General features: G+C 35.9%; 10 protein-coding genes and 4 non-coding genes across 14 annotated transcripts; 7 read left to right on the top strand and 7 right to left on the bottom strand. All coding sequences in view use genetic code 12, as the record gives it.

Moving 5' to 3' along the window:
- Nucleotides 1-173: 173 nt before the first annotated feature.
- On the top strand, nucleotides 174-2,333 carry DEHA2D05016g (DEHA2D05016p; the record flags this gene model as incomplete). Its single annotated transcript, XM_458684.1, has 1 exon — nucleotides 174-2,333. One exon carries the CDS (start codon nucleotides 174-176, stop codon nucleotides 2,331-2,333), a length of 2,160 nt encoding a protein of 719 aa, XP_458684.2.
- Nucleotides 2,334-2,390: 57 nt separating this feature from the next.
- Nucleotides 2,391-2,825, bottom strand: DEHA2D04994g (DEHA2D04994p; the record flags this gene model as incomplete). The annotated part of the gene is made up of 1 exon (XM_458683.1): nucleotides 2,391-2,825. One exon carries the CDS (start codon nucleotides 2,823-2,825, stop codon nucleotides 2,391-2,393), a length of 435 nt encoding a protein of 144 aa, XP_458683.2.
- A 153-nt stretch (nucleotides 2,826-2,978) lies between these two features.
- DEHA2D04972g (DEHA2D04972p) lies at nucleotides 2,979-4,589 on the top strand (the record flags this gene model as incomplete). The annotated part of the gene is made up of 1 exon (XM_458682.1): nucleotides 2,979-4,589. The coding sequence occupies one exon, from the start codon at nucleotides 2,979-2,981 to the stop codon at nucleotides 4,587-4,589; it is 1,611 nt and encodes a 536-aa protein (XP_458682.1).
- Nucleotides 4,590-4,627: 38 nt separating this feature from the next.
- Nucleotides 4,628-5,335, bottom strand: DEHA2D04950g (DEHA2D04950p; the record flags this gene model as incomplete). Its single annotated transcript, XM_458681.1, has 1 exon — nucleotides 4,628-5,335. The coding sequence occupies one exon, from the start codon at nucleotides 5,333-5,335 to the stop codon at nucleotides 4,628-4,630; it is 708 nt and encodes a 235-aa protein (XP_458681.2).
- A 194-nt stretch (nucleotides 5,336-5,529) lies between these two features.
- Nucleotides 5,530-6,729, top strand: DEHA2D04928g (DEHA2D04928p; the record flags this gene model as incomplete). The annotated part of the gene is made up of 1 exon (XM_458680.1): nucleotides 5,530-6,729. The coding sequence occupies one exon, from the start codon at nucleotides 5,530-5,532 to the stop codon at nucleotides 6,727-6,729; it is 1,200 nt and encodes a 399-aa protein (XP_458680.2).
- A 168-nt stretch (nucleotides 6,730-6,897) lies between these two features.
- DEHA2D04906g (DEHA2D04906p) lies at nucleotides 6,898-8,808 on the top strand (the record flags this gene model as incomplete). The annotated part of the gene is made up of 1 exon (XM_458679.1): nucleotides 6,898-8,808. One exon carries the CDS (start codon nucleotides 6,898-6,900, stop codon nucleotides 8,806-8,808), a length of 1,911 nt encoding a protein of 636 aa, XP_458679.1.
- Nucleotides 8,809-8,894: 86 nt separating this feature from the next.
- DEHA2D04884g (DEHA2D04884p) lies at nucleotides 8,895-9,551 on the top strand (the record flags this gene model as incomplete). Its single annotated transcript, XM_458678.1, has 1 exon — nucleotides 8,895-9,551. One exon carries the CDS (start codon nucleotides 8,895-8,897, stop codon nucleotides 9,549-9,551), a length of 657 nt encoding a protein of 218 aa, XP_458678.1.
- A 504-nt stretch (nucleotides 9,552-10,055) lies between these two features.
- On the bottom strand, nucleotides 10,056-10,128 carry DEHA2D04862r. Its single transcript has one exon. It is a non-coding gene; the product is annotated as a tRNA-Ala (tRNA).
- Nucleotides 10,129-10,146: 18 nt separating this feature from the next.
- DEHA2D04840r lies at nucleotides 10,147-10,220 on the bottom strand. The gene has a single exon. It is a non-coding gene; the product is annotated as a tRNA-Ile (tRNA).
- Nucleotides 10,221-10,339: 119 nt separating this feature from the next.
- On the top strand, nucleotides 10,340-11,587 carry DEHA2D04818g (DEHA2D04818p; the record flags this gene model as incomplete). Its single annotated transcript, XM_458677.1, has 1 exon — nucleotides 10,340-11,587. The coding sequence occupies one exon, from the start codon at nucleotides 10,340-10,342 to the stop codon at nucleotides 11,585-11,587; it is 1,248 nt and encodes a 415-aa protein (XP_458677.2).
- Nucleotides 11,588-11,933: 346 nt separating this feature from the next.
- Nucleotides 11,934-13,787, bottom strand: DEHA2D04796g (DEHA2D04796p; the record flags this gene model as incomplete). The annotated part of the gene is made up of 1 exon (XM_458676.1): nucleotides 11,934-13,787. The coding sequence occupies one exon, from the start codon at nucleotides 13,785-13,787 to the stop codon at nucleotides 11,934-11,936; it is 1,854 nt and encodes a 617-aa protein (XP_458676.2).
- Nucleotides 13,788-14,105: 318 nt separating this feature from the next.
- On the bottom strand, nucleotides 14,106-14,178 carry DEHA2D04774r. The gene has a single exon. It is a non-coding gene; the product is annotated as a tRNA-Thr (tRNA).
- An 18-nt stretch (nucleotides 14,179-14,196) lies between these two features.
- DEHA2D04752r lies at nucleotides 14,197-14,286 on the bottom strand. Its single transcript is given in 2 exon segments — nucleotides 14,197-14,233; nucleotides 14,248-14,286. It is a non-coding gene; the product is annotated as a tRNA-Tyr (tRNA).
- A 2,574-nt stretch (nucleotides 14,287-16,860) lies between these two features.
- Nucleotides 16,861-17,268, top strand: DEHA2D04730g (DEHA2D04730p; the record flags this gene model as incomplete). Its single annotated transcript, XM_458672.1, has 1 exon — nucleotides 16,861-17,268. The coding sequence occupies one exon, from the start codon at nucleotides 16,861-16,863 to the stop codon at nucleotides 17,266-17,268; it is 408 nt and encodes a 135-aa protein (XP_458672.2).
- Nucleotides 17,269-17,438: the final 170 nt, after the last annotated feature.

Here is a 17,438-nt window from a genome sequence, read left to right as displayed (position 1 = left end):
AACCTTTCAATAACAGATGAAATACTGCTAATTGATGTATATTGTATACTGAAATATAAATTCAAACGGTATTAGGGTATAAAAAGACAAACTTGCTAAGATATCTGAGACATTTGAATTATTAATATAAACTACGCTAAGCCTGAGATACAAGGTACGACCAGAATGCAAATATGACTTATCGAGAGAATAATATAGTGTTATCACAAATCGTGAATTCTACACCTAGATCATCGTTTTTTGATGAATTGATTGAAATACCGAATAACACGGTATTGCTGTCTCATGACTTGTTCAAGATCAATAAAATAGTGGATGATATATTTGGCTACTTATCGGAATTACTAACGATGTTTCGAGAACTTCGAAATGAGAAAAGGGTAACGGAGGATAAAAGGTGGTTTTTTGAAGGTAGGGATGGCATATATGAGTTGGTTCAAAACATAGAGAATATAGACTCTATTATATCACAGCTTTTGGGAACGGTGGATGCTCATGCGCATGGCCTTCCTGATTTCACGTCGATGCTCGGAAAGTTTGAAGAGACGAGCGATCTATTGTTGGAGGTGAAGAAGTTTCTAATCGTGTTCAAAAAGAAAGTAGATATTGCTATAAATTTTGTGGAAATTAATGATGACATAATAGAGACTCTTACTTGGGAAACAGAACAATGTATTGATATTTATCGGAAACTACTGGACATGAAGTTATCCAGCCCCAAGCGACATCTAAGCAAGTTCAATTTGGAAGTAATCATATCTAAGATGAAAATAAATAACCTCACATCAACTAATTTTTCGACAAAATCCTTGCGCTTACCAACATTTAATGAATTGGATGAACATTTATATAATGAGTACCTCGATTTAGAGGCCAGAATCTCACCCCTTAAAGTTTCATTAGAATACTTACCATTCCGGATTGAAGAATTCAATATATTCTGTAAATCGATATCGGTTTCACATTTATTTCCTAACTCACTACCGGAGATTGAAAAGAATCACACAAATCTTATGAAAAGATGGGAATATTTACAAAACGGATTAAGGATTATAAAAAAGGAGACATTAGATTCCAAGTGGAATGATTTATTTACATACTTAATTCATGAAATCATTTTCAAATGTGATTTTCTTATCGATAGTTTGCAGGACAAACATGATGAGCAAACATTAATTACAGATGAGATTGGAACTATGTATAAACTATGTTCTAATTCTATTACATTGATTATTAAGGCATTTGCAGAATCCACTATTTATGAATCTTCCTTGGCGTCTTTATTTAACGAAAGTCTTGTCCCTAAATGGCAAATTCTAAATGAATTACTTTCAGGTTCATTGAATCCATCAGGCACTATATCAAACATTGCTTCTGTTTCAGGTTTAAATGGTAATAACTTGAAAGCTTATTATACTTTCAGAAGATCACCAACTCCGGAGAGCTCAAATAAAGAAGTATTCCCCAAAAAATCTGATCATGGTTTAGGTATAGATTTGGGTGTGGATGTTGCGTCATCCAGAGTTGCTTTCAGCATTGAGAAAAAGGATAGAGTGAAGAACTTCCTCAATGCGGAACCTAGCAATAATACTAAGAGAGATTTGAAACAATCCTTGATTAATATAGAGAATGATGCCAACACAAAATTAGAATTTCTTGATAAAGGCGATAATGATTCATTTAAAGAAGATGATGAAATTACATTGGTTAATTCGAAAACTCCCAAGCTTCCATTTGAGATCGATAATATTAACCATAAAGTCACCAAGCTCAAAATTCAAGATACATATGAATCTGAGAAAATATGGAACTCTGTAATAAACTCCAAGTTTAGTTTTCCTTCACGAATTCCAATAATACTGGAAGACTATATTAACCAAGGTTTACCTGTCATAAAGAAGAAGTATCTCACTAAAGCTAAGCATTCAAGGATCCCTACAATTAGTCCTAATCATCCCATATTTATTGATTCTCCCGAAAGACCAAGCGAAATAATTTCCTTAAAACCACCATTATTCTTGATTAATAGATCAAATACAATAGTTCACCCATCACCGACACCGACCAGATCAAGAATACAACCAGATGAAGACGATGTATTCCGCAAACCTTCGAGAAAACCGTCCATTATTCGAAGTACTAACAGCATAGTTTCTGGTCAATTATCAAGAACTTCATCCTTAAGCGAGACTACAACTCCAAATCTTGTTTATCAGCAATCACCCACCTATAGATCTACATCTCCTGATAGACCGTCGTCTGTAATAGGCTCGAGATTCGATCATAAGCATTTAGTACACCCCATCAAAAGCCCTAAACCTGATTGGAAATAATATTAACATGTCGTTACTTCATCATATATATTTACATAAAATTAAATAGTTGTAATATTACTTTGAATCCTTTTCATTGTTTTTCTCTGGATTCATGGTCCTACTGGTAAACCCGTCTAGAAAGAAATCTCTCCCGAATATCTTATACATCAAACTGTTCTTTTCTACTTGCCATTTTTCAACCTCGTCAAACTTTCGTACCTCATTACCTTCCAATAACTCACCTTCTTGAACTCTCTTTGTCGACTTACCTTCTAACCTTCTATAAATCTCATACGAGGGTATTAATATCACTGGGATCGAAAACATTATCATATAGATACCATAGTATCTAGTTTTAACAGCCTTTGGTGCTTTTTTCCAGTTGGCTCTTCCGGTTTCCACCAACTCTTGTATGAATTCTGAATCTTTTGATTTGGGTTTAGGTTTAGGCTTGGTGTATGCCAGTTTACCCTCTCTATGAAATGGCGAATTATCGAACTTACTAGACATTTGTTAAAGTATAGCCCAATATATGATTGTCTGTATTCTGTTTTGATTTTTTCCCAAAATCGAAAACTAAAAATAAGTCGCTTTAATTTTCAGAGAATTGATCTGCTACAAAAAAGTTGATTTGATTAAGATCGTCGGTCAATTACAACAATAATGTCCCTTCAAGAAAGCTTATCGCAATATTTACCTAAACACCCAAAGCCTGAAAACTTAAAGTTTGCTTATGGAACTGCTGGCTTTCGTATGAAAGCTAAGGATTTGGATTATGTTAACTATACAGTAGGTATAATCGCCACGTTACGCTCCAAATACCTCAAAGGGAAGACAATAGGTGTAATGGTTACGGCATCTCACAACCCTCCAGAAGATAATGGTGTTAAGGTTGTTGATCCTTACGGAAGTATGTTAGAAACTTCGTGGGAAGCGTATGCAACAAAGTTAGCTAATTCGAGTCATGACGACTTAGGTGATAACATTCAAAAAATATGTTCGGAGTTGGGTATTGATTTAAGCCAGACGTCGCATACTATAATTGGTAGAGACTCTAGGGACTCAAGTCCAGCGTTATCGGATTCTACTATTGATGGGATCAAATCAATTCCAAATTCAACGTATAAAGATTACGGATTGAACACTACGCCTCAATTGCATTATTTGACCAGAACGATCAATGATGCAAACTTTGGAAAATCGTCCGAAGAAGGTTACTATTCAAAGATGGCAACAGCATTTAAAGCTATTTATGAAATCAGTAACAACAGTGAAAAACTTGATATTACTATTGATGCTGCTAATGGGGTCGGTGCACCTAAAGTTACCGATTTGTTGCAAAAGTGCTTATCTGAAGAAATTTCATTTAAATTAGTTAATGACGCCTATACTAAGCCAAACTTATTGAACTGGGATTGTGGGGCTGATTTCGTCAAAACTAATCAAAAATTACCGTTAAATGTTAATAACCCAATCTCAAATAAATTATACGCTTCATTTGATGGGGATGCGGACAGACTTATTTGTTACTACCAAAATGATAAAGGCGAATTTAAATTATTCGATGGGGACAAAATGTCAACCTTGATTGCGTTGTTCTTCCAACAATTATTTGCTAATATTAACTCAGAGAAATTAAAGTTGAATATTGGTGTCGTTCAAACTGCCTATGCTAATGGATCTTCGACTGCCTATGTGGAGAATATCTTGAAAATTCCAGTTCGTTGCACTCCAACAGGTGTGAAGCATTTACATCATGAAGCTGAGAAATTCGACATTGGTATTTATTTTGAAGCAAATGGACATGGTACAGTAACGTTCTCCGAAGAAGCAGAGAAAAAGATTTTTGAATATAAAGCCGACAGCTCGAATGTAAAAGAAACTGAGTCTATCAAAGTCTTGCAAAATCTTACACAATTGATTAACCAAACTGTTGGAGACGCGATTTCCGATTTACTAACTATTTTAATTATCATCCATTTCTTGAAATTAAGTCCTGATGATTGGGACAAAGCTTACACTGATTTGCCTAACCGTTTAATAAAAGTCGTCGTTCCGGATAGATCGATATTCAAGACAACAAACGCTGAGAGAACTTTAGTAGAACCAGCTGGATTACAAACGAAAATAGATGAAATCGTTAGCAAATACCCTAAGGGAAGATCATTTGTTAGAGCTTCTGGTACTGAAGATGCTGTTAGAGTCTACGCTGAAGCTGATACAAAAGAAAATGCTGTTGAATTATCGCAGTTGGTTGGCGATTTGGTTAAATAGTTTATTTACAGTAACATGCAATAGGCTTAATTAGGCCACTAGGAGTCACCTCTGTAGTGAACTTTCTTGAACTCGCCGGGTGTAGTCATACTACTTCCGAGCGACCAAAGACCCCTACGTAGCCATTTCGCCCTTGCTTCCAATTTTCTATACCACGATTCATTGTCTCCAAACTCCGCTCCTATTTTCCCTTCATATACTACCCCTAGTCCATTCCTAAGCATCTCTGCGCTGATATCTTTTTTACCGGTCCATTTCCAAACCTGGGCTCTCCCAACTAATCTTTTATACTGGTCAATCAGATACGGCGTAACCACCACATTCCTCCCAAATATGTAATTTTTCAACCACGCCAACGCTTCTTCGGAGTATGGCTGCGCTGGCTTCCCCCAATGGGCTCTTTCTGGCGCATCAACGCCACACAATCTTACCATTAGCGTCTCATCTTTCAATTCCTGTCTTTTCGTAGGAACATGTCTCAACCACCCCCACCCGAAAAGTATTCCTCCTGGCGTATGATAAAATCTGAAATTATCCCCGTCGCCAACTCTAGTCACCCTCCCATACAACGGTGTCTGTCTATCAAGTATTTCTGGCGTCAAATCAAGATAGTTGCGAATACGACGAACGTACCGTTTGTAGAACTTGTACGACAAAAATAACGAAGTCGTTACTCCTGCGGAAAGAAGTAGTACCTTTGGATGTATAAGTGATATATTCTCTGGTTCAGACGGTATTGGAGGCATTTTTTCACGTCTATTTAAGTCTACTTCATTAACATATATTATATAGTAGTTGATCTCTATATTTATTTTTCAATTATGGGGGACAAAGTAGATGCAGGAGTGTACTATAAAAGGTGAAGAATTCCTTACCGATAATGAATGAAGTTATTCTTTAATAAGAGAGGTTATATTTCTGCTTATTAGTATTCTAGAGAATGTCGATAGCAGATGGAGAGTATGAGATTGATCTTTCGGCTTTTTTGAATAAAGATCATTCATATGAACGAGATATTTCACTTGGCATAAGATATGGATTTAGACCTGATTCAATGGATCAGACTAGTCCACTTACATTATATCAGACGGATCAAGAGAGTTTAATACAAGCTAAGACAGTAGACGGTTCGGGGGATAATATGATAATATTTGAGGGGAATCCAAAGAGGCTGGGACCTTCCAAGAATCCTGCAAATGAGACGTATTTCCTCACGGTGTCACCAACGGGGGACAACCAGATTGTGTTGAAAAAGTTGGATAACACGATTCGAGTTTCGAAATCACGCAATGTTGCCAAGTGGGAAAGAAAGATCGAATCGTGGAATAAAGAGAATGATAGTCGACAAAATAGGAATATACACATTCCAAAAATAGATGAGAGGTCTTCTCGGACGGATAAAGGACCAGCCAAGGCATCTAAAAGGCCACCGGCCAATAATTCCAAAATTAAAAGTAATGCAGTCATTGTTGATTCTGATGAGGAATCGGGTTTCATTGATGATGGCATGAATGACTCGGAATTCCCCGATATTCATTTTGATTCGATTCCTCAAGAAGCACATATACCTAAGAAAGCGTCGACCGCTCAGACTCCCGTAAGTACTTCCAAGATACGCCCAGAAGTGATATCAGACAAAGAGGATAAACTGAAACCAGTATCGAAACCAGCACCGAAACCAGCACCGAAACCAGCACCGAAACTGCGTCCAAAATCCAAGGTCAATGTGGAATCCAGTTCAAAACGCCTTTCCCAAGCACCTTCAAAGCCAGACTTGAAGGATATACCTCCAAAGAAACCACAAGAAGATAATTCAGATTTAGACATTGACGATGATTTTAAAGATTTAGAAGATCAATTACGGGAGGTATTAGAGGAAGATGGAAATCAAGCTGCAAATAAGTCACAATCCACTGCCCTTGTTGACGAAGATGACGATGAAAGTGATGCAGATGATTACAATTATCCCTCGCAGGCTCCAATCAAGATCAATTTTGAAGAAGGTGGTTTGAGTAAAAATAGTCGTCCCACTTTAAGTAAATCATTCTCCGGAGACTCTCAAAGTAAGCCAATGAGTTTGAAGGATTTAGTGGGTAACCGAAGAAAGGTCGATGAGGACCCAAGCAGCGAAGAAGAATAAGTCCTTTGCTAATGTCATTGTTCAATTCATTTAATTTCTCTACTTAAGTTCAAATCATATAGTCTAGTATATATTTCCAAATACAACTGTTATCTGCGCACTGAAAAATCATCTCTAATACATAATCATCTCTAAAACATAAGAGTATAAATAAATAATAACTAAACGATGAAAAGGGCTGTAGAGGAAGAAAGTTCTTCGTCGTCTGATAGCAGTGATGATGATTTGGTTGGACCTTCATTGAATGATATACCGTCTAAATTTGAAAATCCTCAACTAGTAAAGAAACGAAAGAAAAAAACGATAATTGATGAATCAAAACTTATAGAAAATATACAGTTCAATGAAGAGTACGGTGATTCGTATACGCAAGAAGCAAATATAAGTTGTGTTGCTTTAAATCCTATTGATGATTCAATCTTAGTTGCAGGTTTAAAAAATGGTGCAGTGAAATTTTGGCGCAAGAAGTCAACTACAGGTGATGGTAAAAATAAAGATAATAATAAAGAAGATAAAGAGACTTATACTGGACAACTTGAATTTATCAAACAATTCTCGGCCCATCCTCAGAAGGAAGTTTCCCAGTTAATTATTGATATCGATGGGGCAAGATTGGCCAGTATTGCAAAAAATGATTCCAATGTTAAAATCTTCGATTTGATAACATTAGACATGATACAAGTCCTTAATTTGAATTTTATACCAAGCACAAGGTCGAATTACGTTAGTTGCTGGTACAAGTCTAGGAACACAAATCATCTAGTAATAAGTGAACAGGATACTAATAAAATTCATATTCTAAATCCCGATGATGACGACTTCGAAATAATTAAGACCATTCATAGAAACCCGTTGAACGTCATAAATTATAACCCTAAGTACCAATGTATTATATCTGCTGATATCAAGGGTATAGTTGAATACTGGACACCGCAAGAGGAGAATACACCAAAATCTGTACAATTCAAATATAAATCGGAGACTGACTTACTTGAATTTGCTAAGAATAAGTCACCACCATCGTGTATAAATTTTTCTCCTGATTTTGAAACGTTTGTAAGTATTTCGTATCCTGATAACTGCATACGATTATTTGATTTCAAGTCTGGAAAGTTATTGAAATCATATGATGAATCTATAAAGGCATATGAAAAGAATGAAACAAATATTCAGCTAAAACTTATCAATTCAGAAAGAAAGTTATACATAGATGATCCAGAAGATATACTTAAACAAGGAAATATTATTTTTGATGAGAGTGGAAAATTTTTACTTTTTGGAACCTTACTAGGTATTAAAATCTTGAGCTTGCAAACTAATAAGGTGATTAGAGTTCTTGGTACTTCTGATCAATTACAGCTTAATCTAAGGTTTCATCAACTAGCATTGTCTAACAAATCCTCAATTAGCAATTTCAGTATGGAAATGTTGTCTTCTAACAATTCGATCCTTAATTCTAGTTTGAATAAGGTTCCAATTTTAATATGTTCAGCAGTTAACTCAGATAAGCTTTATTTGTTTAACACCTTGCAGACACCACGCCATAATGACATTGATTTGACTGTCAAAGTCAAAGGTAAAAAACAAAAACCTGTCGCAGTGAATAAATCATCAAAAATAATATTGCATACTACTTTAGGAGATATCAAACTAAAATTATTTAACGAGTTAGTTCCTAAGACAACCGAAAACTTTATCAAGCTTTGTGAAAAGGGTTACTACAATTCCACTATTTTTCATCGTGTGATTAAAACTTTCATGATTCAAGCTGGTGACCCTCTAGGTAATGGGACCGGTGGAGAATCATATTGGGGTGGATACATTAAGGATGAATTTAATTCATTATTAAGACATTCTAAACCGTTCATGGTGAGTATGGCTAACTCGGGACCTAATACAAACGGGTCTCAATTTTTCATAACTACTGAAAAGGCTCCATGGCTCGACAATAAACATACAATTTTTGGAGAGGTCACAGACGGTTTTGAGGCTGTTAAATCAATTGAAGATATAGAAACAGACTCCGATGATAAGCCTTTGGATCAAGTTATTTTGCTCTCTACTAGCTTAGAAGATTAAAAATGTAAATTATTTAGATCAGATTTCGCGATGTAATCTAAAACACAATCAATATTATCTTGAATCTATTCTATAAATACTTCATAATGGATCAATATACGTACAAAGAATTAGACGAAAGGATAAGTGGTCTTGAGCTACAATTAGGCATAGATAATGAAATAACTAAAAACTCAAATAGTACGGTAATATCGCAATTAACTCAGATACAAAAGATGCTAAATAAATTCTACGATTCAAATGGAGAATTGGAGACTTTGAATAGAATCATAAGTGACCTACAAATATGGGATAAGATAAAAGAACCTCCAATAGAACTTCCTACCGAAAAAAGCGTAGATAAGGATGTACCAAACGCAGAATGTATACCAGAAGCCACGTTGGATATGAAGCAAAAAATGGTGCTCATGAAATATCCTGCTATTAAAGAAGCATATAATAATTTGATTCAATTATCGAACATAGATGTTCCCAAACTAGTCAATTACATAGACACAAGTCAAGAGAAGACTCACAATTTTAGTACGGATAATTACGAACTTCTACAAAGAAAGCAAATAATACAAGATATAACCAACAATTTTCATTTGCTCGTAATAAAGAATATGGTCGTTTTTGAGAAATACCTAAACTTAATGGTTCGTGAAAACAAATATTGGGTAAGCGTTGATGAACAAGTTCAAGTGTTACGGAAAAAGTTAGTGGGGTATGAAAATAATCACAATGAACAAAATAAGTACTAAGATAGGAAGCGTAGATAACAAGCTACTTTCCAAAACCTTGAGTTTTGGTTTGTTTACTGCATTATATTTGAATGGTACTGGCTATCCTATCGCAATATAATTCGTACTTAAAACCGCTAATAAAATGTAATATTTCAAGTTTAACATCTATAACTTCAAGATTAGTTAATTGGTTCTGTTCAAATGTTATTTGTAAGCAAGCATGGTTCCTAAAGTTGATTTAAATATAATTAACCTATGCCTAAAGTTTCTTGTATATATAAATGCAAAAGATTTCAGTCAGAAATCAACATCTATTAGTGTATTTTGGCATATTTTTGCAATCATTCTTAATATTTGCAATTTTTAGTCTTGTATTTAAAAAACAATTAAAAAAATATTAAGTACACATATTCAAGGCAAATTAATACTATAGTCATAAATTGGGGCCATTCAACCCTTATTAAAAGTAAAAATTAGACTCAATCCAAGTTAATTGATATTGAAATTAAAAAAAAAAAAGTTTGGACGAGTCCGGAGTCGAACCGGAGACCTCTCCCATGCTAAGGGAGCGCGCTACCAACTACGCCACACGCCCTGTGTGAATTGAGAGAAATGGTCCCTAGCAGGATCGAACTGCTGATCTTGGCGTTATTAGCACCACGCCTTAACCAACTGGGCCAAGGGACCGAATTCCTGACAATGAAGTTTGTGAAAACAATAACTAAAACGTTTTCATTGATATCGTAGTATACTATACAAAAAAAAAATAAATTGCAAATCGAAAACTATCTAGTTTTAGAGTAGCCATGTCTGCTCTTCGAGGTATAACCAGGTCATCATTCAATAACTTGAAGGTACGGACAAGGTATTTGCATAACAGCAGTCTTCTGAAACTTATGACAAATGAAGTATCTACCAATTATATGCAACCAGAACCAAATGCTAATGATGAGATTATAGTGGCTATGAGTTCGGGAGTTGATTCATCAGTATGTGCCGCATTATATGCTGAGAAATATAAGAACGTAAGAGGAATATATATGGCTAATTGGTCACAAACTGCTAAATGTACAGAATCGGATTGGAATGATGTGAAAAAAATTTGTAATGATTTGAATATTCCTTGTGAAAGGGTAAACTTTGAAAAAGAATATTGGAATGAGGTTTTTCAACCGATGGTTCAAATGTATGAAAAGGGTCTTACTCCAAACCCGGACGTTGGGTGTAATAAATACGTCAAATTTGGGAAAATGATTGAGCATCTCACCAAGAAATTTCTGAATAACCAAAAGTGGTGGCTTGTGACGGGTCATTATGCAAGGATAATGAAGTGTCAAACGAGTAATGAATATAATTTATTGAGAGGATATTATAAGTCGAAAGATCAATCGTATTATTTAGCTAATATTCCAAAGAGGGTTTTACTGCAGGTCTTGATGCCAATAGGCCATTTAACTAAACCTAATGTTAGAGAATTAGCCAAAGGGTATAATCTTCATACGGCGAAGAAACCCGATTCTCAAGGCCTTTGCTTTGTTTCTCAGGATGAGAATAACTTTAGAAATTTTCTTAATGAATATATTGCACCAAACCCCGGTAACATTATAACGGAAGATGGAAAGATATGGGGCCAACATCAAGGGTTATGGCACGCAACTATAGGCCAGAAACTGGGTATATCAATGCCTCAGGGGGATCCAAGATATAAGGGAATTTGGTTTATTAGCGAGAAACGGTATGATACAAATGAATTGGTTATTGTAAAGGGTAACAATAATGACCGTTTATTTAAGAAAGGACTCAAAGTAAAGGAGTGGAGTTGGCTTATGGACGACATTAGTGCTATTTCTGAGAAGTGTGAAGAGGGAAATTTGAGTGTTCAATATAGGTCATTACAAGAACCTGAAATAATTAATTCGATTAAAATACTGCAAAGTGATGTAGATATAGAATTAGTCAAGAAGGCAAGAGCAATGGCACCGGGACAAAATATAGTGTTGTACGAGGGAAATAGAGTTTTAGGATCTGGAATTTTAGAAGAAACATACTTATAGATGAGTAGTGAAAATTCATATTTCACAAGAGTGATGAGTTGACCTACAAACTAAAAATATCAGTTCCAATATGTATAATATATTGTAAATAGTCTAATCAGTAAATTGTAAATAACAGCTCATTTATTATAGATAGTCTGGTGGTGTTTTACAGCTGAAAGAATGGTCGTACTTTCGTAAATATTGTGTGTAACCTTTAATTGAAACCTATGAATAAAATACTAAAATATTCGTAATAAAAAAACCCCAGAATAGAACCTAAGAACTCAAAATAATAAAACGGACAAAATAAGAATTGAAAAAAAACAAATGTAACGGAACAATAATATATAAAATTAAATTGCAATTAAAATGAAGCAATTTTTGGGTACAAATTCCTCAGCAATCCCTCCTTCTCAGATAATTGGGACGCCAGATAAGTGTCTTCTGGAGACGATTTCGTTTCGATCTCTTTATTTGCAACTATTGTCTTCTTCATATTTGCCAAGTAAGCGATAACCGAATCAACCATTTGCTTATGCTTTGCAACATCGTCTAATTTAAATTCATTAATTGACAATTTATTAAGCGATTCGATGGCGTCATCAGTTTCTTTATCTTCAGAAGAAGCTTCCTCGAGTGGCTTAGCTGACTTTTGGAAGTTGCTGACACCACCGAATTCCATTGATATTGGATGGTTGGCTTGATAGTTGAACGATCTATTGACTTGAGGAAAGTTAGGTGGAACTCCTCCATTATGACCGCCCATGCCATTATCATTTGTCTTCGAAATTTGTGGAACGGAAGGATATAATTGTTGTGGTTGTGGTTTGTATTGGTAATTAGTAGATAACTTTTGGTATTGTAAATCGATCGACGAAGACAATGAATTGAAGAATTTTTCAGCTTCAAGTAAGTTTTGTGAATTAACATTATTAGGGTATTGTTGTTGTTGATGTTGTGGATGAGCATGATGTGGTGGTGCTTGTGCCTGGTGTTGATGTGGATGTGACAGGATATAACGATCGTCAAAGCTGTTCAATTTATTGAACATATCCAAATTGTAGCTTGGCTCAACTTTAACCTTCTTGTTGCTGTAATCTGGGGCCATGGCTGAGATATTGTGGAAATTGAAATCATTCAAGATATTATTGACCATGTTATTGTTACCGTTATCAAATCTTCTCTTACGGTCTACACCATCGTTCATCATTGCCATATCCGATTGCATGGAAGGATACATCTGGTAATTTATGTCGTAGTTTAACATGTTGTCAAATGGATAAGGTTGCATGGTCTGAAACTGATGTGATTGCAGTTGAGGTTGTGAGTGGGATGGATTGTGAAAGTGCAGTTGGCGATATTGTTCTTGTTCGTGTTCGTGTTCGTGCTCGTATTCTCGTTCGTGATCGTGTTCCTCTTGTTGTCTGCGATGGGCCTTCTTCAATTTCTTAGGATGGTCGTCGGCATGGATCTTCGAGTGTTTCTTCAAATCCTGAGGCCTCTTGAATGACTTAGGACACACATCACAATGGAACGGCTTGAGCGGAACATGTACCCTCAAATGCGACGTGATATGGTCCCTCTTCACGGTGGTGACCAAACAATTATCCCAGTAGCATGTCAATGACAAGTTGTTGGACGATTTTCTTCCAACATGGTCATCACACAAGTGATCGTACAACAACTCCGGCGTATCAAAAATAACAGCACAATCATTCCAGTGACACTTGAATGGCCCCTTCATATCCTCATCCTTCACCTTGCGGTAGATCTTCTTTGGTTTGACGCTTCCATCGTCTCTGTCTACTCCGCTTGTCGTTTCTCCACCCGCTATTTTGGTCTCCACACTCCCCTCATCTTCTACTATCATCGTGGGAACATCGTAGCTGCCTTCACTTAATCCCGACCCACGAATATCTTTATCTCCCTCCCCAAAGAACTTCATGTACTCACCCTTCTGGTGCGGCGAGTTTTCGCTCGATTGCGACGTAAATGACGACTGTGGTGAGTCGTTTGTGCTCTGTGAGCTCGTAAGCGGCGATCCGGTCGAAATTCCATCTATGTCCAAATTGAGGTCCGAATCAAACATTCTGTACCCATTTCCATGTTCATGTCCGGCGCCATGCCCATGTCCATTACCGGTTCCCTGATCGTTTCCAGGTCTCCCTGCATTCGTATCTGCATCTAAATATGATATTGGATGTAAATTAAAGCTCATTTTATCCTTGTCTTCTAGAAAATACCTAAACTGTCATTATTTGATAATAGTGTACTTTAATCCGCTTAAATAGAAGTATTAACGCCAAGAAACAAAAATTGCTTAACAGAAAGGTCATTTACAGGTTAGATCAAAATATGTCATTTTATTACGTCAGTTTACATATTACATCTTATTTATGTCATTTCTAGCAGCCCACGCGACAAAGGCGCAATTTCGGGCCATCAATCGTAAATGTCAATGTATCCGAGGGGGTGGTGACAAGAAAAAATGGTGAGACAAGAAAAAAGGACCACAATGACTGACAAGAAAAAAAAATGCCTTCAGCCAGATTCGAACTGACGATCTCCTCATTACTAGTGAGGTGCCTTACCAACTTGGCCATAAAGGCAGCAGAAATGTGAGGAAATCTCCCGGGGGTGAGTCGAACACCCGATCTCAAGATTACTTTGAGGTACTCATTACAGTCTCGCGCCTTAGCCAGCTTGGCCACCGAGAGGATTTCTTGTTTGTGTAAGAGAACTCAAGTATACATATATGGATTATATTTGTTTTATACATGGTTGCAAAAGTTGGTGTATAAATAGAAGTGATTATCCCCTGAGTCTGGATAGATGAATGGAGGAAGGGAATTAGGAACTAATTATAGGTAGTTAAAGTTAGTTAGTTAGTTAGCTAAGAATAAGAAGATAGGTTCTATTTGGTCTATAGAATATCTATATAATATACAAAGATAAATAATTACTATAATAGTAACCGGTTTCCTTACAATTGGTAGCGCCGCAAGTAAGATCATAGTATAACAATTAAAAAGTGAAATAAAATGTCAAGAAGTCCAGAACAAATAAATGAGCTTATAAAGGAACTTAGAGAAGAGAATCAAAGAAGGGAACAACGTCAGCTAAAAGAGAGAGAATTATTTCGAGAACAACAACAACAGGAAAGGGAACTTGCTAGAGAACAATTAATCCTAGAAAGAGAATCGGCTCGACTGGAAGCTGTTGATAGAGAGACTAGAGCGTTTATTACACTTGCTAATGTTAAACGTATTCAGGCAATAAAAATCCTAGCAAAATCCAAGAATTTAAAAATGAAATTGAAAGAATTTCTGAAGGATTTAATCTTAATAGTCGACAACTCATTACGATAGCCGGTAGAAATATGAAAGGCAAAGCTGAAAATTGGTTTAATCAATACATGAAAGATGATAGTAACCATATACGTACATTCGATCAGTTTATCCTGGCTTTAGAAACCCACTTTGGAGAAGGATATGATGTACAATGGCATCATTCTCGTTTACTTGACTTAGTACAAAACGGATCAGTTGAAAATTTTAATAAGAAATTTGATAAATTACTTGAAAATTTACCTGCTGACTACTTACATGAAGATGTTAAAATAAATACTTATTTGACCCAATTGAAACCAAAAATTAGAAGAGAAGTTAAATGTAAAAGGCCAACTTCTGTGAGAGAAGCTCAAAGAATAGCAATGATATATGATGATCAATACCATAGAGATACAAATTGGGAAAAGAAATTTATAAAAAGACCAAGAAAGCTATTCAGACCTAAAGAGAGTGATGATATGGGAATTGATAATATAGCAATTAAGCCAAACCAAAGAAAAAAAGTATGTTTTAATTGTCAAAAGGAAGGCCATATTGAAGCTAAATGTCCTAATAAGTCAAATCTGTATTAGGTAAAGTTGCTGCAAAATTATTTAATGGTATCATACGTATCCATGGATTACCACAAGAAATTATTTCAGACAAAGATTTCAACTTCTTAACCCCATTTTGGAAAACAATACAAGCATGTTCCAGTACAGGATTAAAGTTTTCGACTACCAATAATCCAGAAACCGATGGTCAAACGGAAAGAGTAAATGCAATAGTCAATAGATTATTAAGAAATTATGCATTTAATGAACATACATCATGGCAAGATTTCATTTCAGCAGTGGAATTTTCATACAATAGTAGCTTTCAAGTATCAATACAAACTACACCATTTAATGCAGACTTACGCAGATTAACACAAGTCCCCAATGCATATTCACCATTTTCAGTAGAAACTCAATCTACTCGAGCACAAGATTTGGCTATTAAGTTAAAAGCAATTCATACAAGAACGCATGATTTAATAGTAGAAGCTCAAGCAGAACAAGAAATATTGGCAAACCGTACTAGAGAACGTATCAAATATGAAGTAGGTGAATGGATTCTACTTAATAGAGATGCATATTTGAGCCATACTTTATTTTATAAAATGCAACCAGTGTATTTTGGTCCATATAGAATTGTTACTCAATCAGGAGAACAAGCTTTTGAAGTGGATATTCCAATTACTTCAAAAAAAACACAGAATTATCAATTTGAAGTGGTTCCGTAAATTATATGAAAGATCAGAATCTTACCCAAAACAACCACCAAAAACGAATTTAGAAGCAATTGAACGCTAAAAATAAAGAAATTATTGCTATCGCAGGATAAAATAAAAAGACGCTGCTTTTCGATATATACTGGCTAGACTGTCATCCAGGACATTCCAGTACTATGCCTAAGAAACTATTCGACAAATATGTACCACAAGTACAAAGAAATTCGTTACTCGCGAATCCTTGAACCCAGATTTAGTCTGAATCGGGACGATTCAATAAAAAACGGGGGAGAGTGTAAGAGAACACAAGTATACATATATGACTATATATATGTCGTGTTGCAAAAGTTGGTGTATAAATAGAGTGATTATTCCCTGAGTCTGGATAGACTAATGGAGGAAGGAAATTAGGAACTAATCATAGGTAGTTAAAGTTAGTTACTTGGTCTATAGAACATCTATATAATATACAAAGATAAATAATTACTATAATAGTACCCGGTTTCCTTACAGTTTGTGTATCTTGGACTTAGCGGCTATAAGGTGAGACGGTACGGGATATTTTTGAAATATCACGTGATGGTGTTAATTGCTCCATCATTCGCCTGGTAGTAAGAACTGGACATAAATAGTATAGTGGATAGTGGATTTGTAGGGCATTTTTGATAGTAATACGATAGATAATAGTGATGTCAGTGAATCCTTCTAATAACACGACTACGAGTACCGAGACGAATACAGAGACGAGGCCGATATTGCACCTTCGGAATAAGAAGACGGACAAGACGGCCAAGCCCAGGGTGAGATGGACCAACGATGTGGTAGACAACGAGAATATGGACAAAAAGAAGTCGAAGATATGCTGTATATTTCACCCGCAACGGGAGTTTGGAGAACTGTCATCGGAATCGAGTGACGAGTCGAGCGATGAGTCTGACCATTCGGACGATGGGGCAGGAGAAGGTGCATCGAATGGAGCATCAAATGGGGGTTCTGGCAACGATGCATGCTGTGGAAATCACAAGCGAAAACAGAAGAAACCGAGGAAGTCGACGCCTAATGCGTATGAGAAGCAGCCTACGTATAAGAACAAATAGGGTAGGACCAGTGAATACAACTAGCAGTAGGTTGGCCTACGGATGGCAAATATTGCTAGTAAGATAGGGCCAGGATACGACCAGGATTCGGTTTTAGGTATTTAGATATCTAATTAAAGCGTTGGCTGGTTTCTTTAATCTGCGACAACTGGGAATAACAATTAATCAAA

The sequence above is a fragment of the Debaryomyces hansenii genome (assembly GCF_000006445.2).
Source record: "Debaryomyces hansenii CBS767 chromosome A complete sequence".
In the NCBI taxonomy this organism is placed as follows: domain Eukaryota; kingdom Fungi; phylum Ascomycota; class Pichiomycetes; order Serinales; family Debaryomycetaceae; genus Debaryomyces; species Debaryomyces hansenii.
Note: the sequence above shows the minus strand (reverse complement) of the source record. Positions and strands in the feature narration are given on the sequence as shown.